The 23,695-nt window shown below is 46.0% G+C and overlaps 1 protein-coding gene across 3 annotated transcripts in view; it reads left to right on the forward strand.

Annotated features, from left to right (window-relative positions):
- The window catches only part of MYO7B (myosin VIIB), a 106,272-nt gene that overhangs the window by 45,703 nt on the left and 36,874 nt on the right, over positions 1-23,695 (forward strand). For 2 of the 3 annotated variants that reach the window (XM_075004546.1, XM_075004548.1), the window contains exons 14-26: positions 1,520-1,655; positions 1,916-2,076; positions 3,094-3,147; positions 4,861-4,998; positions 8,275-8,427; positions 8,993-9,091; positions 9,594-9,688; positions 11,248-11,332; positions 12,292-12,510; positions 13,756-13,863; positions 15,000-15,176; positions 17,048-17,257; positions 19,115-19,273. In XM_075004546.1, coding sequence (XP_074860647.1) covers positions 1,520-1,655; positions 1,916-2,076; positions 3,094-3,147; positions 4,861-4,998; positions 8,275-8,427; positions 8,993-9,091; positions 9,594-9,688; positions 11,248-11,332; positions 12,292-12,510; positions 13,756-13,863; positions 15,000-15,176; positions 17,048-17,257; positions 19,115-19,273 — 1,794 coding nt within the window. The remainder of the gene's footprint in view (positions 1-1,519; positions 1,656-1,915; positions 2,077-3,093; positions 3,148-4,860; positions 4,999-8,274; positions 8,428-8,992; positions 9,092-9,593; positions 9,689-11,247; positions 11,333-12,291; positions 12,511-13,755; positions 13,864-14,999; positions 15,177-17,047; positions 17,258-19,114; positions 19,274-23,695) is intronic. The other variant, XM_075004549.1, reaches the window with a different exon arrangement.

A 23,695-nucleotide genomic window follows, 5' to 3' on the forward strand; every position in this document is an offset into this window, starting at 1 on the left:
ACATTGGCAGCAAAGTAACCCAAGGGCTGTGGTCTCCCGTGGAACAGACACTGCACATCAACGTACTAGAACTCAGAGCAGTGTTCAATGCATGCAGACGCTTTTGGAAGTACCTGCATGGCAAAGTAGTCGGGATCAATACCGACAACACCTCCACCATGTTTTACATCAATTGACAAGGAGGGGCCCGATCCCGAGCGCTATGCGCAGCAGCAGTCCAGTTGTGGAACTGGTGCATTGCCAACAAGATAATGCTAAAAGTCTGATTTTCCCTAAAATACAGTACAGATTTATTGAACACTCCTGCCTTTTCTGTATTGTTATAGATAATTCTATTCTTTCCACCAGGTAATGGAACAATGCCATTGTCAGGATTCTTTTTGTTCCTATTTAAAAGAATCCTCCTTATTGTTCTTAACATTACCAGCCATAGCATCCGCCTTGTGCCCTTTGGCTTCCCTTATCAATTGTCTACAACTCCTAATTTCTGATTATTTTGATTTATATTCACTACTATTAATTTTCCCTTCCTTCCCTTTGTTATAACAAATATACATATATGTAGTTGCCTTCACATACCCTGTATACCAAGTTTCTTTTTAAATCAACACAACCTAGATCCTCAGTTTTGGAGTTCTGGGTATCTGGTAAGGTATTCTGAAATGATGCACCTGTGTCTCCAACTTCTGTGCTCTTACCACCTGAGCTTTTCCCATTCTTTCTGCATAGTGCAGAAAAGCGATGGTCAGAGCTGCAGTCTGCACTCAAAAAACCAAAGGATTTGCTCCCTATTATCTCAAGAACCTGTAGTACTTCAAAGGGCACAGCCCAGCCCCTTCTACGTGCTCTCTGGCATGCCAAGAAGGAGGAGCTATTGACAGCATCCCTTTAACAGCATTATTCCAGTTGTTTTTTCCCCTTCAGGGATGAATTGTAATGAAAACAATATGCTTAATGGCAAGCGTCCAATTGAATGCCACCCAAACACTGAGCTTCTCAGATGATTGGCCATGCAGGGCAAAATTCTGTCTGTATCCTCCAGAACTGCACAAGGCGAGGAGGCAGGGAGAGAAGTGCCAGATATATGGAGGGTCCTTGTGCCACTGAGCCCATGCTGGGCAGAAAGGCTCAAAGACGGAAGGGGAACGTGCTCCCCAGCAAATCTGACTATCTCTTTCAAAGCTGTGTGGACCCCTAGTAGCTACAGGTGCTCCCAGTGGAGTCAGCAGGGGCCATTCCCTGGCCCCAAAGTAGCAGGACACACGCACTGGTGCTGTGGCGCACTAGTGGATACTCCAGCTAGGTCCTGCCTTTGCTTTTGAGAGTGCTAGGCCAGTACCTCACCCTCCAGCTTCTAACACCCGCTTCCTTCCCCCGCCCCCACCCTAGTGCAAGCACACAGGGCAGGTCAAGAGTTAACCCCTTCTTACCTCTGAGCACCTGTTTTTCACTTGCACTGTACAGGCCAGTGTTTGCAGAATCTGCTTCATCTCTGCCTTTTGGTTGTATTCATTCCTAGGGCACCAATGCCACCCTGCTAAACAAAATCAATTCCCATCATAGGAAAAGCAAAATCTACCTCCCACCAAGGAGCATCCACGACACCAAATTTGGTATCAGCCACTTTGCTGGGATCGTCTATTACCAGTCAAAAGGTGAGACCACATCTCTCTACAAGCAGTCCTCAGAAGCAGAGAAGAGAGCACCTCCCCCCCGAGGTGGCTGCTCTGGGGGTCATTGTCCTCTCCAAGGTGCTAGATTACATACAGTCTCATGTTTGCAAACTGAGCTTGCAAAAGGCAAAAGCAGTAGTTTAAACTGAGCTGTAACTTACTGTCAATTTGGCTTATTTTAGAAGGGCAGCCTGGGGCCAGAGCCAGTGCAGATGATGGCGTTATTTTATTTCTGTCCATAGGTTTCCTGGAGAAGAATCGTGATGTGTTCAGCTCCAACATAATGCAGTTGGTTTACTCGTCCAAAAACAAGTTCCTGAGGCAGATCTTCCAGGCGGACACATCCGTGACTACCCTAGGCCGTGGGAGTGTGAGACATCTGAGAGCTGAGCATACCCTCAAGGTTGGCTTTATTCAACTGGATTTTAAAAAGAGAATCTAGAGTGTGCTCGAGTATCTTCAGCCTTCCGAGTGGTCTTAGCTTCTGTTGGCAAATTCTTTCCCTTGAGCAATTTGTGCACTGGTAGAACTGTCTGTATGATCACCCAGAATCCTAAGTTACTGCCATAAACAACTGGGATGGATGCCAACCCAAAACTCCAGATTTATTGGCGCCTTAGGACTTCCTTTCCTTTCCTTGTAGACTCTGCATGTCTACATTCAGGCTTGAATTGAAGCCTGTGAGCTGTACCTCTTTCTCAGCATGCTCGGACCTTCTCCACTGCCATTTTTAGAGGCCCATTGTGACAGGGCTGCTCCAGCAGAGGGCCTCGGGGCACAGTCCACTCCATGACAAAGGTATTCTCCCCACCTAAGAGACTGAGCAATCTGTCCCCTAGGCACTCTGACCTCACTGCAGCCTACTGAAAGGGCATGGTTCAGCTGGCAGTGAACTGACCATGGCCTTTCTCCCACTGTACAGTGCTCCTAGGATGACCTGGGAGAGCTCAAGTCTGTGCTTTCCAAAAGGCAATGTAAACCACTCCTCTTCACATCCCGCACACAGCCTTGGAAGTTGGCCTCCTTAACTCTGCCTCATTGCTCAGCTGCATTGTGTGCACCTTTAAAATTCATCGTTGCAAAGTCACCTTAGTGACATCGGTATCCAAGCATGTAACAATGGGATGTTATTCTGTTATATGAAGTAAGAAGCAGAGAGAGATTACCAGTGCATTCTCTGCAAGAGTGGGAGACAGAGTTCAGTTTACATGGTTTTCCTTAACTTCCTCATTTCTTGACTTCAGAGTGTTTAAGCAACTTCAGAGTTGCCTGAAGGTATTTTGTCTTTTACTTTTCTGGGTAGGCAGGTTTCCAGCCTGGGGTGAATAGCAAATCATCCTCTCAGCTTGCTGTAGCTCTATCTGTCTGCTCTCCTGGCTCTGTTTTCTGATTCTGTCCTCTGCTTTCCTTTCTTCCTCAGTCTCTGTCCCACTTTGGCTTTCTGCAATCCAGAGCATCACCTGCCTATGGTCAGGTAAACAGCTTGGGGGAAGATGGAAGTGAACAGCAGAATAAACAGCAAAGAACTGGACTGGTGTCCGTGTACAGGATAGCTCTGTGATTAAGAATTAGGTTTATATGCACCACTCTAGTGGTTTCTTGTCACTGCAACAACCTTAAGTTATTTGAATCTTTACCTTCAGAACATGCATGGGGTAATGCAATCACTCATCAGTGAGGAAGGAGATGTTTTTCTAGTTGGGAGTCATGGCTCAATTCAAAGCCCACTTATGTGAGTGGAATGACTCCATTAACATCAATTGGGCTTTGGATCAGGCCTGGACTTGGGAGCCTGGAAGATAAATTCTGTAGTGCAGACTGCTGGCCTGAGCTGGAAAATCTGCTCCCTGAGGTCTAAGTGAGAAAAAACCCACAATCCTATTCCTGGCAACAACATCCTCAGTTTTGGAACCACGTGAGACCATGAAGGTACCTGAGTCAGACCTCGCTGTGGCCATCTTTCTGATTTAGTGAGATGGAAGATGGCTGCTAAGGTGTGGAAATGGCCAATGCTAATTAGATCATGGAGTTACTTAACTATTTGACAAATGTGCCTACTAGTTTAAAGTGGATGGTTGGTGTTGCAGCTGTTCTTTGAGAAAGTGTTTTTCAAAAGTACATGCATTTGACCACAGCAGGGCAGTGCTGATTCACAGGGACAGATGCAGAAGTGTTGAATGTTAGAGGCTAAGTGTCAGCATTTTAGAGGAATGACTATCAGAATGGATTTGTATAAATGTAATATCAACCTGGGCCACTGGACACTGTGGTTTCTCTGCCTCAAAGAAACCTTGTCAGTGTCACGCAGTAATTAAATTGTTGCTCTGAAAAAGCCTTGTACTGAAAAAAAAAATGCGGTGGGATCCTGCTGTAGGCTGGAATTTGCAGCATGTAACTCTAATGGAATGCGCAGTATAGTCACAACGGAAAGCCAAGATGAACTTCTATCACAGTGCTCTGTGTAAGAATGACTATAGAAAAGTCTTCTCCCATTCCGATGGGTGAAAACTGGCAGTAACTAAAAAGAAGGTGTCTTTCCACCAGAGTTGCATGAGTGGAACAGCAAGCAGAGTTCACCACAGTTGCCTTAAGCATCAGAACACTGTATTTGTGACTGTATGCAGATCAGCTCCTAACTTTTCACTACACAGTCCGTGTTTTTTTCCTGTTTCACTATGTACAACAGCTGTCATAACCTTGGGGTTAGGTTTCTCCTTCTGCGTAATGGCTGGCTGGAAAGGGAAGCCCTGGGTCCTTAGCCTGGCCAGCTGGGCATAACCTGCCAGGGAATGCTTACTCTGGAGGTACCTGCTGCTTCTTATCAAGATCACAAGCATGCACATATTTTTTACCGTTGCAGTAATAACCCAGTGCATGCTGGGACACGTCCTATAATTAAATAGACCCAGAACTTGTCCAAAGAGAAGGATCCTTGATGGGTTGGATTTTGCCATTCTTTTACAGTTTGAGCAGCACTTTACTCATGTGAGCAGTCCCACTAAGTGCAGGGAGGTTACTGACATAGGTAAGTAGAGCACAGAGTGGGTAAAGATGGCAGATCTGGCCCATGGTGGGTATAGAAGCAGAAATTAGGGAACTGTCAGAAAATGTGTTTCTCTTTCCAGGAACAAGTGGTGTGATGTTATTCAAGGGATGTAAGAATCATGAATGTGTTTATTCTCTGCAGGGCTCAGATACCACCAAACGACTGTCTACATTAGGTGGTCAATTCAAACAGTCTCTGGAGCAGCTGATGAAAATCCTAGGAAGTTGCCAGCCGTACTTTATTCGCTGTATCAAACCCAACGAGTACAAGAAGCCTTTGGTAATACTTCAGAAATGCTAAATCGGTGTCTTGTCTGCAGTAATGTTTGTGTTTAGGAAGAAAGTAGCTGAGCAGAACTCCTTGGGGTTGCACAGCATCTGATGTGGCTGTAATAAAAAGGGTTTTGGATAGATTGGGTTTAGTTTTAAAGGGGCCCTGTTAAAGGTTATGGAGTGATGCATTGCAAAACCAGGAACAAGGACTGTATGGAGCAGGTTATAAAAGCCACCTAAGTACCTGCAAACAGAGACCTGGGAGAGTTTTACTAACAACAAATGGAGACAAGGAAAAAATATAACTGTGGGGCCCAAAGTGTTCCTGTTGAGGTTCAGCGGTATTGGTGTTTAAAGTGGAGGAGGGACATCTGAGCTTGGCCATTTCAGCTGCTGGCACTAGGGAAAGAAGAAAGATCTTGCAGTTAAGGCACTGGACTGAGACTCAGGAGATCAAACCTGGTTCTGCCCCAGACTCCTCATGCGACTTTGGACAAGTAACTGAATTTGTCTGTACCTCAGTTCCTTCCTTTGGACATGAGCACTGCCCTACCTCAAGAGAGGGGGTAAGAGAAAAAACACGTCAACAGAAGGGAGGTGCTCAGAGATTGCTGTGAGGGGAGGGGCAGTTAAAAAATGTGGAACTAAGTTCTATGTTGCAAGGTCCTTCACAACAATTACCTGCTAAACTAGGAACTGATGATAGGATTGTATTCACCAGAGCCCCCGGACCAGCCAATGGATGGACCACGTGTCAAATGCATTCTTGGGCTTTGCACACACAGTCTTGCATGTTTGGAAAAATGTTCATCAACCTGCTGTGGGCCTGGTCCAAGGCCAACTCAAGTCAGTGAGAGTCTTCCTGAGGACTTCTGGGGACCTGTCCTTTAGTGTTTGCAAATGTAAATTCAGGGTTGAGTTCCTCTGACAGCGTATGTCCACCTTAGTTTTGCAAACGGAGGGCCAGCTCCCTGGGGAGATGTCAGCTTGCACCAAGTGAGGATCTGGCCCAGAGACAAACACAGAAATACTAATTGTCTAAAGAAAAAAAAAGATTTGGCCATGTGTTGACTCACACTCTGGCTCCACTGGGATTACACAAATGGAGCACATCGTTCTGGACAGTTTGAGTCTTCTGTCTTTCAGATTGTTGCAAGCTTTCCATTACTGTTGACTTCAACAGCACTTAAGCATACTCTGTGCCTGGCTGAATTGAACCCAACCAGAAACTTTTAATCATAGAACCTGATCCAAACCCCTTCTTTAAGCGGTGAGAAGGTCTCCATTGCTTCAATGGGAGATGAACTCGGTCCTCACCTCCTAGAGAGAACAGGGCTCAGGTTGTGAGGAAACAGTAACAGAACAGCATCTTCCATATTTCCACGCTGACCAAGGCACTGACCCTGCCAACATACTTGCGTGCTTGACTGTTAATATGTGATTAGTCCCATGCCTGCTTAAAGTGGGTCAGCCTGGGTAGGGCAGGATTCTATGGTGTAAATGATGTCACATGGAGGGGTCATCCATAGCTCTGAAAAGTTACGGTGCTCCTCAGCCAACATGTGTGCCACCACAGCAGATGTAGCCACAAGTGTGCCGGTGGCCAGTGGTATGTTTCTGTTGGCCCAGTCTGTGTCTGGTGTACACAGAAAAATAACTACAGAGGAATGAAGAAAAAAACCCAACCTGCCCTCCTTTAGCTGTTCAAAGTAGCTAGAAAATATCTCTGTTCTGGTACCTGATGCTGTATTCATATTTACAGGCGGCAAGGATTCTCAAATCATTTTTGGGGGCTGGCTGCCATTATTTGGGATGGGAGGATGTTCACTTCTTAAAGTAACCTCTTTCGATCCCTGATATTAATACTCTGCAGTTCATAAAATCCGGCACTCCCCTTCCTTAGTCCTGTAGATGGTGAGAAAGGCCCTAGAAGACTTTAAGACTGTCCACAGAGACATTTTAGAAACAAAACATGCACAAAGAACATAGCACTAAACCACAGTGTGTCTTGTCCCTTCTGGCATCACTGACACATGTGCAAAGGGAGAGTACTGGGCTGGTTCAGCAGCATTTGACACTGGCTTCGTAGAGCTGTCAGTGACTACACGGGTGGAAAGTTGTGGTAAATTGGGCCTGGTATGTGTCATTTTGGTCTCTTTTAGCCCTTGTGTGTGTGTGATGGGGATGTTAAGCACTCTTGGTGGAAGGTTCAGGGATGTCTGTATTTTACATGTGTTCGCTCAGATTGGCTATTGTGTTCACAGATACCCATTTCATACACCTCACTGGCATTCGGAATGCCAAGGCATGGGCTGTCTTGTGTAAATGGTCACCTTTGTGAACTAAGGTGATGGATGAGTTTAGCATGAGGATATTTTGTAAAAAGGTCTCAACTTAATCTCTAATTTTGCACCTTTGATAAAATTTGGCAGGTGCTTATTCTGAGCTGTAGATACCTAGTTGGTTGTTGGGATCAGTTAGGAAGTCAGACCCATAAGTGGCACACGTTGTTCCTGCAGTTGTTTGCAACTTACCAAAGAATACCCACAATTTCTCATGAGTCTAAAAGTGCAGATGCAAAATTGGAAAGGGCCTTTAAAAATGAGATCCAAGTAAATGGATCATTTCCACTGCTGGCACATGGAAATATACAGTTCCACCGATGTCCCTTTCTTACGCCAGCAATGAATTTGGTACATTGACTTAAAGAAAGGCAGCTTAAAGAAGGTGTAGTATTTCATTTTGAAACCACTCTAGCTACGTCTATACGTGCCCCAAACTTCGAAATGGCCACGCAAATGGCCATTTTGAAGTTTACTAATGAAGTGCTGAAATGCATATTCAGCGCTTCATTAGCATGCGGGCGGACGCAGCACTTCGAAATTGATGCAGCTCGCCGCCCCGTGTCTCGTCCAGACGGGGCTCGTTTTTGAAAGGACACCGCCTACTTCGAAGTCCCCTTATTCCCATGAGCTGATGGGAATAAGGGGACTTCGAAGTAGGCGGGGTCCTTTCGAAAAGGAGCCCTGTCTGGAGGAGACGCGCGGCGGCGAGGCACGTCAATTTCGAAGTGCTGCGGCCGCCCGCATGCTAATGAAGCACTGAATATGCATTTCAGCGCTTCATTAGTAAACTTTGAAATGGCCACTTGCGTGGCCATTTTGAAGTTTGGGGCACTGTAGACACGGCCTCTGATATCTGCAGGAGTCAGCAGATGCTCTCTAAGGAACATTAAGTGAACAGTTTGTTTCTGTGATAAATTTCTTCACATCTGTCCTTTCAGTTGTTTGACCGGGAGCTGTGTATCCGACAGCTGCGCTACTCAGGAATGATGGAAACCATTCGGATTAGGAAGGCAGGCTACCCAATTCGCTACAGCTTTGAAGAGTTCTTTGAGAGATACAGAGTCCTGTTGCCAGTTTCCGCTCGAGAACAGGTATGTCTGTGAGAACTTGATTAATCCTAACTAGACTTTTCCTGATGAAGCTTTGAGGGTAATATACATTGCTTGATAGCTAGGCTTTAAACCTAAAATGGCCTCAGCTCACTGCCCACATATACTAGTGATGGCTCACATGGCTAACCAGGGTTAAGTGCTTCTGTTTTTCACATTTCTTTTAGCTCAAGCGGTAAAGACTCATGCTTTGAGATTCTGGGTTCAGTTCCTGCAAATGTCCCAACCAAGCACATCATTCAGATCTAAAACACTTTCATTCTCTTCACCCTCATTTCTGAGCTCTCTCTCTCTGAGCTGAGAAATTATCATGCCCCTGGCTCTGCATATCAGGACTTGTGAATGTTTGTTCACTAACATTCTCACTGCTCTCTGTCCTGGAGCCCTTTCAACCCATTTCTATTTTGGGCACTCTCATTCCTGAGGCCTCTAGGACCTCAGACTTCTGTTCTTCACCCTTTCAAATGCCAGGACCATGGATGTTTAGATCCTGCAACTTCTGTCTTTGTAACCAAACCCCAGAGTAACAGTGATTTTTCCCTATCAGCGGCAGAATGATGCTCGTCGTTGCTGTGTTTACATTTCTGAGACAGTTCTGGGAAAAGATGAAGACTGGAAAGCTGGAAGAACCAAGATTTTCCTTAAAGTAAGTAACAAAGGCCATTTGTTACCTCTTAAATTAAAACATGGCGGATGCCTCATAGGACGGCTTGAGTCCCCAGTTAAGGAGACCTAAGTCAGCAGTGCTGAGTTCCAATGTGAATCCTCTCTGAGTCTTGTTCTGTAGTTCTTTATACAATGAAGCTCAGCAAGTATTGCTACGCCACCAAAAGGCTCATCTCATAAGAGGCCAATTCACAGCCATTTCCCATTAGTTCTGTGGCAAAGTGCACTGCACTTCATAACTCCCTGCTTGGGCCTGGAGGGTGCAGAGCATGTTATAGTGTGGGTATGCCAGCCACCTGCAGAGAGCTACTGGCAGGTACAGTGTGGGCAGGTACTGCATAAGACTCCTTTAGCTCCACTAATGCACACGGATGCCAAGTTCTGGGTGTCTTCAGCACAGATGCTGCCCCTTGTTGTCAAGCATCTGGAGGTTCCATGTTGAAATTGTTAACTCAATGTACATTTATGACCTTTTTGAACAGGATTATCACGATATGGTGCTGGAGGTGCAACGAGACAAGGTCCTCACCCAAAAGGCCATTCTGATCCAGAAGGTGCTGAGGGGGTTCAAGGACAGGTGAATGCTTTCAGAGAGCATGAGAATTTGGAGTTGTATAAATTCATAGCCTGTTCTCCTTCTTGGCATACAGCATAATGTAAATAAAGCATTGACTATATCAATCCACAGCTTCCACTGGTCTTAAATTAGACTCCTTTGGCATTCTGTTAATAGAGCCATATAACTCGTTACGCAAAAATTTTGCTCATATATATCTTATGTTTCTGTTTCATTTTGTCTGAGTGCCTTACAAAAATCCGGTGCTGCCACAGACAGCACCTTGCATGCACGTGAAAGAATTCTCAATAAATCCATCTGGAAAGAGGATCTGCATTTATAAATTTCTAGTAAACAGAGGGATAAGCCTCATTAGTTGTTGAAATCCACTGCAGTCAATGTCCTCTTTTAATCTGCAGAATGACACAATCCTTAAAATACTTATTTCTTGGAGGCTGTAGATGAACAAGAGCATTTGGGCTTTTCAGGTCTTCTCCCTGCTAGTGCGGGATTGTTCCCTGTACTTATAGTTCCAAATATTTTGTCCAGTTTGGGGTGAACTCAGTGTATGTCAAGCTTACTAGCACACACCTCATCTCAACTGCTCAGATTCCTAATGGTTTGATTTATCACCTGTTAATATAACTCTTGCCAATCTAGGTATGTTTTAGCGAAGAGTCCGAACTGTGTTTGGGAATGTGTCTGTCAGAGAATGTGCAATATGCGTGCCATCCTCCCGGCATTTCCTGGGAGAGCTTTCTTTACAGGAAGTTTGGCTTATTCAAGATGAGTTTTGCGAATGTCATTTACCACTTGAGATATGTCATATGATAATCATACCCGCAGGGTTCACTTAGCTAGGCTTGATTTCTGGAAACCACATTTTCAGCTTTTGCAAAACCAATACATTCCTTGGAGCTACTCCAGCAAAGCACGTGGCCTGGAGCAGTGTTCCCTGTAGTTGAGCACTTGGCCGGCTACCAGGGAGACATTCGGGTGCCGTCCAGCCCATTAGCAGTGCACTCTCAGCTGCCAGCAGTGGGCAGCATGTGTTTCTATTGGTGGTGCACACCCACACATGCCTTGGTGCCCATAACAACATTTATTCCACCCTGGAGTGGAAAAAATTAGAGGGAACATTGACCTGGAGGTATTACTGAGAACAGTCCTGGAACATCATAGGTCAATCGTAGGCGTTACTGGTACTTTTCCCAGACTCTCCATCTCGCCAATAGCAAGTGGATACAAAATTTTGGCTATCGTTTCTAATTCCCACTGCTGCTTTACTTGTGCTGAGAAGTGAGACCCAATGGTGGGTCTCTGGCTAGTGCCATGCACGGGTCAGACGAGAAGATCAGAATGGTCTTCTCTTGCCTTACCATCTGTGAGCACGAGGGGGGTGGGCAGGCGGGATGTTGTGACTGATAGGGAGTCTGGGGTCAGGGAGCAGGGCATGGTGAGTATAGGCTAAAAAGGGGGTGTGGCCACTGCTTCATTCCTGACCCTGGCCTTATCTGTTGAATAAGAAGTGTCAGGAGTGCCTAACAGACTAACACATTTCTTCATCCATCTGCTTTTAGGCAGCAGTTTCTGAAACAGAGGCAGGCTGCTGTGAAGCTGCAGGCAGCTTGGAGGGGTTATTACAACAGGAAGAATTTCCATCTGGTAAGCAAGGGTGGGGAGAGTCTGGCCCCAGGGGAGAGTGAATATTGTGCTGTATGCGGCTGTGTGCAAGGTGCAGACTGGCTGCTCAGAAATGAGGGAAATGGCACAGTGCTGGTGTATTCAAAAAGAAGCGTTAACAGGGCTCTGGAGCACATTAATCCTTCCTGAACCATTATTAGTAAAGTAGGTCTTTTCTTCCATTCATTTCTCTTCACTCCTGTCCTCTCCGTTTCTGCCCCTCAGTCTCATGGGATTAACACCATCAACTGCATTTACAGTTGGCTCCAAAGGCTCTTTATAACCCCTTTAAAGAGCACTGCCTGGGGCAGGAAATAAAGTCTTCACTCAAAGAGTCATTTCCAGTAGCTGCCTCAATTGTCCTGAGTCTCTGTCCAGGACAGAGTTTTTTTATCCTCTATCAAGCCCAACATGGTCCTGGTGCATTGTCGACTCATTAGAACAGGTTCAGTGGAGAGCAAAGAAAATGATTAGGGGTCTGGAGCACATGACCTAAGCACAGAGGCTGAGAGATTTGGGCTTGTTTAGTTGCAGAAGAAAAGAGTGAGGGACGATTTGATAGTAGCCTTCAGCTTCCTGAAAGTGGGCTCTAAAGAGGATGGAAAGAGGCTGTTCTCAGTAGGGATGGATGGCAGAACAAGGAGTAGTGGTCTCAAGTTAGAGAGGGAGAGGTGTAGGTGGGATATTAGGAAAAATTATTTCACCAGGAGGGTGGTGAAGCACTGGAACGTGGCACCTCCTTCCCTAGAGGTTTTTAAGTCCCAGCTTGACATTGTCCTGGCTGGGATGATTTAGTTTGCGTTGTTCCTGCTTTAGGCAGGTGGCTGGACTAGATGACCTCCTGAGGTCCCTTCCAGCCCTAAAATTCTATTATTCTGTGATTGTGGCCTCATTTGTGTCAAACCTAATCACTACAGATTATACTTTTCCACCTGCTGCAGATTCTGCTGGGCTTTGAGCGCCTGCAGGCCATCGTTCGGAGCCGGCGACTCACTAAGCAGTATAGAACAGCCCGGGCCAGTGTGATTAAGTTTCAGGCCCTATGCCGAGGTTACCTGGTGCGTCAGAAGATAGTGGAGCAGACGAAGGCCATATGTGTTATACAAGCATATGCCAGGGGTATGTTTGCTCGTAGGAGTTTCCAGAGGATGAAGAGGGAGGTACGTATGAATAGTCAACCTTGACATTGCTTCTGGGATGTTCTGATAAGCATGGGGTGGCAGCAAGAGCATATAGGCAGCCAGTCCCCACAGTGATAATAGTGTCCCCACATGAGTTCTTAAGGGATCACCATAGACTTGACTGGAGGGTGTTCTCTTTGGTGGAAAATCCTATAGTAAGTTTGACAATGGTTCTCCAGGGTCTTGGCAGGAATGAAAGCAGGGTCTTTAGCATACAGATCTCATGCAAGGCTGTGTTTATTAAATTAGGAGCTCTGTTGATGTGGGGCAAAAATCACTTGGAAAAATTGCCCAAAACAAAACAAAACAAAACAAAAGGCCAAGAATATTTCTGTGTGGGAGACAGTGAAGGAGGAGAAAAATATCTTACATGATAATGTGTTTCAGTAACTTCTGAGAAGGTAAATCAGTGTCTGTAACAGGGCCTGATATGGTCTCTTACAGAAATCACACTGTATTACATTGGCAAATGAGATACACACTGTCCTGGAGAAAGCTCCTCAGTTATTACTTGTACTGCAGTAGCACTTAGGCATCTCAGTCATGGGCCAGGTTCCCATTGTGCTAGGCTGTGTACAAATAAAGACTGTCTGCCTGTTTCTATTCTAACGTGCCTGTTATCAAATGTCATATACATAGTTAGGAGATGCACTTCAGCTTTGACCCTACTCTTCCCCAGTACATTCAGCCACTGGTACTTGCTGGGAGCCAAAAACATACCTAGAAGGAAAGACTTTTTTTTTCTTCTTCTTTCTCTCACTTATTACTTAGCAAGATCATCAGGGCAGCTCCTTCCCCATGCCCATCCTGGAGGAAGTGTTTGGTGCAGGCCCAGAAAGTCAGTGACATCCTTAAAAGAATTTGTAAAGGGGGCAAGGTGGTCAAACATCCCATCAGTCCTTGCCTCATGCAGAGGACTGCGAGAGACCTTGTTGAGGAGGTCCAGTTAACCTCCTAGGCATTTCGTTCATTTGAATATCTGCCCTTTTAAAAGTAGAGAATTCCAAAGGCAAAAGTTCTCTGAAATTGTTTGTTTTTCACGTCCAAATGGTGTTAGTCTATGTGGGCCCTGTTCCCATAAACACCCACTCCACAGCTGATCAGCTCCTGATGGCTATTATTAAGATCTTGGTGGGGAAGCCACCCTGCTTCCTGGCTGATGGCACAATGCAGCCAGCAAAACAGGGTGGGAGAGCTATCACAGAGTGTGACTGTTCCCTGCAGCACCAGCACAGATTGGAAGCTAGGCGGCTAGGCTTAGAAGAAGAGAAACGCCTCATCCCACTCATCGGGCCAATGAGAGCAAAGCAAGAAGCCATGAAGCTAGAAAAGGTAAGCGGCAGGATTTTGAGGGATGACTGCAGAGTGCTCATGTGTGCTCATGGACACCCCACTCCACTGAACACACACACACACGGACTTGCTCAACTACAAACACACTTTCGTGGTGCTGCAGTTTCAGAAAGGAACAGCAGGCAGCATAGTTGTGACTCCGCTTGTTTATGCAAAGGAAGAACTGTGCACGCAAGTCAGATGTACTTACCTGCCCTCACATTTCTCCAGAGTGCTTCTGCCAGTTTTTTTGCTTCAGTGTCCTGGCACACATGGCAGGTTGCGCATGAGAGTGTGTCACCAAATATGTAAAGTCACACTCCTTGCTTAAGAGTTTGGGATTCTGTGCTTTCCCTGTAGCAACTTTGGACTCCACTGTCCCTCACTGTTGTACTGTTTTAGCCTAAGGTTTAAAACAAAACAAAAACAAATGAGCACCTCCATTTATGCTCTAGTGCATACCACTTTAGGCTTCTAGCTTTTAGAATCTCAGGCTTCGTTTCTTATCTCACCCACTATTCCACCTCAGTGAGTGAAAGATAACTGAGTTACTGATATTTTCTTTTGTAATGTCCCATAATCCACCCATTATAATCTGTTGGTCATTTGGATCTGAAACTCATTTTGCCCCCTACAAAAGCTTTGCTGTTTACTTGTTTGTCGGATGAGGTGGAAACATGGGAACCTGTTGATTTTGTGACTTTTTATAGAGAACAAAAGTAATTTTTAGGAATATGGTGAGGAGAAAAACGTTGGGCCCAGTTCTTACCCCAGTTATCCCAGTGTGAAAGTGATGTGATTCACTGCCTCCTGAATTGTCCCAGTGTGAGAGGGATCAGAGTCACACTATTATCAGCTTTTCTGTATGTTCCACTTCTATGATGTATTTTAATTTTTTTAATGTCCTTGACTGGGTTACTTTGGGTCCAGATCTTCAGTGCAGAGCACCACTCAAGTGTGATTCATCAGTATAAGCACCATTTTGCACTGATGCCATATGTCTACGTTAGGAGTTTGCACCAGCTGAGCTACATCCATGCACTTACATCAGTATATATGTCCCTAGTCTAGGCAAGCCCTTAGTTCCAGCTAACCTGGCTACAGTTAATCTTAATGTGCCTTTTGTGTGTTAAAAGGAGCACCTGTCAACCCTGGAAAGAGCAGCAGAGGAGGAGAAGCAAAGGAAACACAGTGCTATCTCCAACAAACAGCTTTATGATGTGATCAGCGACCAGGAAATGGTGGATAAAATGTTTGGTTTTCTGCCCACTATGATTGGAGGCCAAGAAGGGCAGGCACCCCTGGGATTCGAGGTAAAGGGCAGCAGAGACATGATTGGCCAGACTCATACCTGGGGTAATGGCCTTGTCTTTGCTGCAATTGCACTAAGGATAAGTTTGTCCTACCCAGCTTTTATAAGATAAAGATATGAGCAATGAAAGAGACCAGAGCTAAATGGAGCTATCCTCTTGAGTCACGCGGTCTCATGCACTTGGCATCCTGTGGAAGCTCATTAGTAGTTCAATTAACATAAACTTCTGTCCTGTACATGGCTGGGGAACTCTGTGCCTCCTGAGGCTACATAATGCCAGTTCCTTTCCGCTGCTAGACCTTCGCAGTCCCATCAGAGCATCTTCATTCTGCATCAGTCTCTATGTTCTGTCTGTAACTTGTTAGTCTTCTACACTTCCTGAATGCATGTCTGTGTATTTAGTAGCTTTCAGTTTGAAAACAAGCATGAGGTAGAGTGGTCCTGATATACAGAGCTGTGCCACTTGTGTGAAAGAACAAGTTAGTGTTGTGTTTTTTCTGGGGGCAGATCTTGTTTTATATACAGTATCTAGAACTTGGGGACCTGGGGGATGTTCCAGAAATGGCCAGCATATGATCCATCTGCAGTGTGACATGCCTTGGAGCATCTCCCACTTGATAATCACATTCCTTTCTAAAGCACAGCAATTTGTCAGGATGTGGTATCTGCTCCTGGATATGGCCTTGACCTGTCAGCTCCAGGGAGAAGTGGAAGAAGACACAAGGAAACTTAAGGCATGGTCCACACTAGAAAATTAGGTTGGTTTGATTATGCTGGTCTTGGGTATGAAAAATCCATATCCCTGAGAGGTGCCATTAAGCCAAGTATAAGTCCTCATACAGATAGCATTTCCACCAACCTAGCTACCACCTTCTGTGGAGGTGGATTAGCTGTGCTGAAGGAAGAACCCCTCTCACTGGCATAGGGGTGTCTACACAGAGGTACTACAGTGGCCCAGCTATGCCTCTGTAGTGTGTTAAGTGCAGGTAAGCCCCAAGTCCTATTTAACAGGCCTAGGACGCTCCATACTAGCATTGTGCTGACAAATCTGCTTGTTGCTGTGATGCTGGACTGTGCTTTGGAGTTCCTACTTCTGCAGCAATATTGACGATAGGAGTAGTTTTCGGCTGAGTGCCTTCTGCCTTAAGAAAGCCAACTTCATCTTTGCACAAGTCCAGAAAACATCAGGAGGATTTGAGGAAGTGCAGTCACTTGGGAGGCTTCAATGCTGGGAGATCCTTCTTCCAGTGTACTTTGTTAGCATCCCTTCCTTTGGGCTTTAGGCCCTTAGCTCTGCCAGGACCAGTCAGTTGCCAAGTACCTCATTTGGTCGATCACCCAGAGGAAAGTAATTTGGGGCCATTACAATGCATTTCAGAGGATGGCTTCCAGGTCACCAGCCTGAATGAAGCATGGTTAGGGAGCCCTGTTTTACACACACCCCAGGTGCGTTAACTCCCTTATCTGAGGGTTCTGAAAGCTTCAGCACTGAACCATGTATGACACTGCTGCAAGGATGAGTCTCTAGCAATGGAGGAGGGAGGCTTGGGAGCTGCAATAGGGTCTGTGACCTCGTGGAATGTAGTGTAAGGAGGCAAGTCAGTTAGAACGAGCAGACACTAGGTCAGGGTAGACTGAGCACTAGAGGGAATGAGCAGACACCGTAGCTAGCTGAGAACCCAGGCTGGACGCACTCAGTGATGGTAAAACGGAACAGGCACAGGCTGCAATGCCACCTACTGGGAGTAGCACTGATATTAACTCAGAGCCACCTCTCTGGGACCCAAGGGCTTTTTCTGACAAGGCTGTCAGGCAGGAATGAAAATACAGGATGTAGGGAGAGAGGAAATGCCTTGTCTGTGTTCTGTGCAGGACCTAGAGGCAAAAGCGGGCAAGCTGGACGAGGTGGACCTGGACATGCTTCCCATGAGTATGGAGCTAGAAGAGGAAGTCGATGACCTGGCAGAGTACACATTTCCCAAGTTTGCAGCCACTTACTTCCAGGGATCCTCTACACATACGCATATCCGGAGACCGCTGCGCCACCCGCTGCTCTACCACGATGAAAAGGATGATATCCTGGTACCATGTTCCTTCCTTGCAGTGCCCCTGCTAAGCTGGCCTGCCTCTCTAGCTCCTTGCCTGCATGTCCTCTCCTCCAGCAAGCTAATCATTCCCTGAAAAGGGGCTGCAGATAGGGGTAAATCTAGAGCCAGACACACTCCTGACACCTACAATCGAACTAACCATTTCCATGTTCCCTAGAGGGTAAGCCTTTGCTTCCTGCTGGCAGGCACTGCCTACTGCCAGCTGCCTGGGGTAAAGCCCTGCCACTCACTCGGCCAGCTGACACACGGGGCTCCGATGTAATTGCTTCTTTACCTTTGCACTACCAAGGAAGAGAATCTGGGATGGCCCTAGAATCATAGAATCTAACTAACTGACCCCAGCCAGAACTTCGTCAAACCAGGGCATAAAAACCTCTAGGGATGGAGATTCCACCACCTCTTTAGGTAACACATCCCAGTGCTTGACCACCCTCCTGGTGAAGGAGGTTTTCCTAATATCCAACCTACACTTTCCCCTCTGTAGCTTGAGACCATTGCTCCTTGTTCTGCCATCTGCCACTACTGAGAACAGCCTCTCTCCAACCTCTTTAGAGCCCCGCTTCAGGAAGTTGAAGGCTGCTATCAAATTGCCCCTTAGTCTTCTCTTCTGCAAACTAAATAAGCCCAGATCCCACAGCCTCTCCTCACAGGTCATGTGCTCCAGCCCCCTAATCATTTTCGTTGCCCTTCACTGGACCCTTTCCAGTGCCTCCACATCCTTTTTGTACTGGGGTGCTCAGAAGTGGACACAATACTTCATATGCGGCCTCACCAATGCTGAATATTGGAGAATAATAACTTTTCTAGATCTGCAGGAAATGCTCCTCCTGAAGTACCCCCATATACTGTTAGCCTTCTTGGCTACAAGTAAACACTGTTGACTCATATCCAGCCTCTCACCCACTGTAATCCCCAGGTCCTTTTCTGCTGCACTGCTGCGTAGCCAGTGGAGTGGGCCCTGCTCAGTTTTGCTCCTAGGGCTGAGGAGGGGCAATGGAGGGGTAGAAGGGGTTTCAGGCTTGTCCTTCACCTGGCTGCTGCTGGGGCTTCTGGTCTTTGAGGTGAAGCTGAAGGAGAACACAGGCTATGCCTATACCACTCATCCTGCGTCTGCTGACACATGAGGAGTCCTGGGATTCCCTCACTTAGCGCAGGACAGCCTTAGCCAATGAAAGTCCCCATCCTGCAAGAGATATGACATCACTGCCTTGCAGGTTGGAGTCCTAAGGCTCTTGTTGCCAGTTACTGAGTAAGTGCAGGCTCTGGCTCAGCCAATCTTGGTTAATTTAACTGCATCGCTGAGGGGGTCTAGACTTGTCCCATCCCTGAGTGATGTAGTTATAGCTGCTTAATTTCCTAGTGTCAGCCAGGCCTAACGTTCCCACCAGGGCCACCTGAAACATCATGCTCTTTCCTTTCTGCACTGGGATGCATGAATATTGCTCACAGGTGCCATGAGTAGTGTTCCCTGTAAGCTGTGCATTTGTGTGGCTGCTCGGAGATTCAAATGCTGCCCAGCTGATTAGCAGTGTGACCACAGCTAGGTTTTGTTTCTACTTGTGGTGCACATTAGCAGATGCCTCAGTGCGCATAAAAATTTATTCTGTGCGTGAATGGAAAAAATCTGCACATGCAAGGAAGTGATTAGTGAGCACACTGGGTGTGAGGTGTGCGGACACTTAACATGTGAATGCTGTGGAGCACAGGGTTGGACCTGCCTGAACCATGAGGGCAAGAAGCCAGAAGTTCTATGGGTGTGTGTTTGCGTGGCTCTGGGAGCCTGGAGGTCTTTGTATGTGTCTGAATCTGTGCCTGTCACCTGTTGTTCCAGGCTTCTTTGGCTGTGTGGAACATCATCCTGCGGTTCATGGGTGAACTCCCAGAGCCAGTAGAGTTTGTTAAAAACACCAACAGCAAGAGCAGCTCCGTGCTGACACAAATCTACGACACACTTGGCAAGAAGAACCAAGTCAACAACACTACCCCGCTGGTAAGAGGGAGAACACCTTTATTTTCTGACTCTTCCCTCTGCTGTTGCGCTGCTGAATCGAGTAGTGAGAGAAGTAAAGGAACAATTAAGCCAGCCTCACTGGAGCAAGCCAGTTGTAGAGGTTAAACGCTACACACACACACCACATCTCCTACCCCCAGTGTGGAGAGCTCAGTCTGACACAAGCCCTATGCCTTATGAACCAGATTTTCAAACATTCAGCACCCTTGCTGTGCTGCAGCTGGCCTGGCATTCAAAAGAACTTGGCACCCAATGGACTGAACACTTGAAAACCTGACTCTGCGTTTAAAGAGATTATTTAGAATATTATTTAGTAGTGGTTTGAATAATAGCTTAACATGCATTAACTAGTTATTGTAATTTTATTTCTTCCCAAGTGGTTGTTGTTGGAAACAGCCGTTTACTCCATTTTGAGCCTGTCTTGAGTGATCCTTCCTGTAGCAGTCATGTAGGCTCTCAGTGAGTGGCACCTACAGTATGGATCAACATAGGCAGTGCAGGTGGAGAACAACTAATCATGGTAATAGCCTTTTTCCTCTTGACCTGAAGGTGGCTTCAGTAAAAATGTACACACGTGGACTGAGGTGGGGATGGACATAGCAAACAGATGTGTTGAGGGTCTTTGGGTTAAGATAAAAAGGGTAAAAAACAAGGGTGATGTCCTGCTAGGAGTCTACTACAGGCCACCTACCCAGGTGGAAGAGGTGGATGAGGCTTTTTTTTAAACAACTAACAAAATCATCCAGGGCCCAGGATTTGGTACTGATGGGGGACTTCAACTATCCAGATATATGCTGGGAAACTAACACAGAAACACACAGAATACCCAATAAGTTCTTGGACTGCATTGGAGACAACATTTTATTTCAGAAGATTGAAAAAGCTACGGGCGGAAGCTGCCGTAGATTTGATTTTAACAAATAGGGAGGAACTGATTGAGAATCTGACAGTGGAAGGCAGCTTGGGTGAAAGTGATAATGAAATCATATAATTCACAATTTTAAGGAAGGGTAGAAGGGAGAACAGCAAAATAGAGACAATGGATTTCAGGAAGGCAGATTTTGGTAAACTCAGAGAGCTGGTAGGTAGGGTCCCGTGGGAAGCAAGACTGAGGGGAAAAACAACAGAGGAGAGTTGGCAGTTTTTCAAAGGAACATTATTAAGGGCACAAAAGCAAGCTATTCCCCTGCTTAGGAAAGATAGAAAGTATGGCGAAAGACTTCTTTGGCTTAACCAGGAGATCTTTCATGATCTCGAAATAAAAAAGGACTCATATAAAAAATGGAAACTAAGAAAAAGGATGAATATGGGCAAACAACACAGGAATGCAGGGGCAAGATTAGAAAGGCAAAGGCACAAAATGAGCTCAAATTAGCTCATAAAGGGAATACAGTCATAAAGGGAAACAAGAAGACTTTTTATAAATACATTAAAAGCAAGGGGAAGACCAAGGACAGGGTAGGCCCATTGCTCAGTCAGGAGGGAGAAACAGTAAAATGCAACTTGGAAATGGCAGAGATGATTAATGACTTCTTTGTTTCAGTCTTCACCAAGAAGTCTGAAGAAGGAAGGCCTAACATAGTGAATGCTAGTAGGAAAGGGGTAGGTTTAGAAGATAAACTAAAAAAAATCACTTAGAAAAGTTAGATGTCTGCAAGTCACCAGGGCCTGATGAAATGCATCCTAGAATACTCAAGGAACTGATGAAGGAGGTATCTGACCCATTAGCTATCATCTTTGGAAAATAGCGGGAGACAGGAGAGATTCCAGAAGACTGGAAAAGGGCAAATATAGTTCCCATCTATATAAAGGGGAAAAAGAACAATGCAGGAAACTACAGACTGGTCAGGTCAACTTCTGTGGAACAAATAATTAAGGAAATCATCTGCAAACACTTGGAAGGTGGTAAGCTGATAGGGAAGAGCCAGCATAGATTTGCAACGAACAAATCATGTTAAACCAATCTAATAGCTTTCTTTGATAGGATAACGAGCCTTGTGGATCAGGGAGAAGCGGTGGATGTGGTATACCTAGATTTTAGTAAGGCATTTGATACAGTCTCGCATGACATTCTTATCAATAAACTAGGCAAATGCAATTTTGATGGGGCTACTGTAAGGTGGGTGCAAAACTGGCTGGATAACCATACTCCGAGAGTAGTTATTAATGGTTCTTAATCCTGCTGGAAAGGTATAACAAGCAGGGTTCTGTTTTGGGACTGGTTCTGTTCAATATCTTCATCGATGATTTAGATATTGGCAAAGAAAGTATGCTTATTAAGTTTGCAGATGATACCAAGCTGGGAGGGGTTGGAACTGCTTTGGAGGATAAGGTCAAAATTCAAAATGATCTGGACAAATTGGAGAAATGGTCTGAGGTAAAGAGGATGAAGTTTAATAAAGACACATGCAAAATGCTCCACTTAGGAAGGAACAGTCAGTTTCACACATGCAGAATGGGAAGTGACTGTCTAGGAAAGAGTATGGCAGAAAGGGATCTATGGGTTATAGTGGACCACAAGCTAAATATGAGTCAACAATGTGATGCTGTTGCAAAAAAAAGCAAACATGATCCTGGGATGCATTAACAGGTGTGTTGTGAACAAGACATGAGAAGTCATTCTGCCACTCTACTCTGTGCTGGTTAGGCCTCAGTTGGAGTATTGTGTCCAGTTCTGGGTGCCGCATTTCAAGAAGGATGCCGAGAAATTGAAAAGGGTCCAGAAAAGAGCAACAAGAATGATCAAAGGTCTAGAGAACATGACCTATGAAGAAAGGCTGAAAGAACTGGGCTTGTTTAGTTTGGAAAAAAGAAGATTAAAGGGGAACATGATGGCGGTTTTCAGGTATCTAAAAGGGTGTCATAAGGAAGAGGGCGAAAACTTGTTCTTCTTGGCCTCTGAGGATAGAACAAGAGGCAATGGGCTTAAACTGCAGCAAGGGAGGTTTAGGTTGGACACTAGGAAAAGGTTCCTAACTGTCAGGGTGGTCTAACACTGAAATAAATTGCCTAGGGAGGTTGTGGAATCTTCGTCTCTGAGGATATTTAAGAACAGGTTAGATAAATGTCTATCAGGGTTGGTCTAGACAGTACTTGGTCCTGCCATGAGGGCAGGGGGCTGGACTCAATGACCTCTCAAGGTCCCTTCCAGTCCTAGTATTCTATGATTCTATGATTACTGGGTGTTGGTGCACAAGCCCTAACAAATGAAAATTGCAGCTCGTGCTAGCAGCCGACAGGTAAAGTATGGGGACAGCAGTTGTGCTCCGCTCTGCAAAAGTTGCGGCTTATTGTAAGGTTTTCCATAGCATGCATCAGAGCACTGTTGAGCAGTTAGCTGAACCTTAACCTACAAGTGGTAGAAGGATTGTTGACAGTAACTTCCTCTTTGTGTTCCTGGAGGATCCTGACTCTGCCTTTAACCATGGCTAAGCAAAAGCTTGGAGGTAGTGGTGCTTGGTGAGAGCCCAAGTCTTGCCTTTAACTAGTAAGGGTCTGTCAATGGGTAGGCTTACTGCTGGTGCCCCTGGTGGTGACACAGCAGGCTCTCCTCAGCTAGTGTCCCTCTCTTCTCACAAGTCAGCCTTCTGATGGGGTCAGTGATGGCACCGCTCTTTTAGGAGTAAATTGAGCCTGGAATGTCTGCAGCCCAGCAGCTTCATGCCAAGTTTTCAGCCTGGCTACACACTTGAGTTCTTTCCATTTTTTATCTCCAGGGCCTCCCTGCACCACCTTGGTTGGGGGCTGGTAAGGGAAGCCAGACCCTTCTTCTGCCCGGGGCTCCAGCCCTGGGGCTCTCTAATATACCTCGGGTCTGTCTATTCAGACTCACTTCCTCCTGCCTGGGATGCTTCCTCCCACACCCTATCTCAGTGTCAGTATACCAGCTCCTTCTCTGCAGATCCCAAAGGAAAGCCCCATAGTTGTGGGGGACAAGATACATGTAAGAATCGCTTACTGGGCCTACCTGCAGGCTTGGCTGCCTGGCATTGTCAGTCACCTTCCAGCCCCAGCGAGGCCTTCCTTCAGGTAGTCTTGGGATGGGCTCTGGCCCTATCAGGTGGGACTTTCCCTCTTAATTCCTCTTCTGAAGCTTGGCTTTTCTCCCAGGTGAAGAAGGGTAGGAATGCTTGAGTCCCCAGGCTCTCACTGAGTCCTTCCCACCTAGGGTGGGTTTCAGATGTCCTGCCCTAGAGTCAATGAGGGTCTTGCTTTTTACATGGTCCTTGCAAGCCTCCCTAGGGGATGGAGCAAACAGGAAGTTGCAGCCTGATTGAGGGGGTGAACCCAGGACTGGCTGTGCTCACAGAGAACTAGAGCTAATGATACAGATACCCTGAAATATAGAACTTACTGGGTTTTGCCTTCAAACTGGTTCAGAGCTCATCATGGTGGCATAGT

The sequence above is a fragment of the Carettochelys insculpta genome, chromosome 10 (assembly GCF_033958435.1).
Source record: "Carettochelys insculpta isolate YL-2023 chromosome 10, ASM3395843v1, whole genome shotgun sequence".
NCBI lineage: Eukaryota > Metazoa > Chordata > Testudines > Carettochelyidae > Carettochelys > Carettochelys insculpta.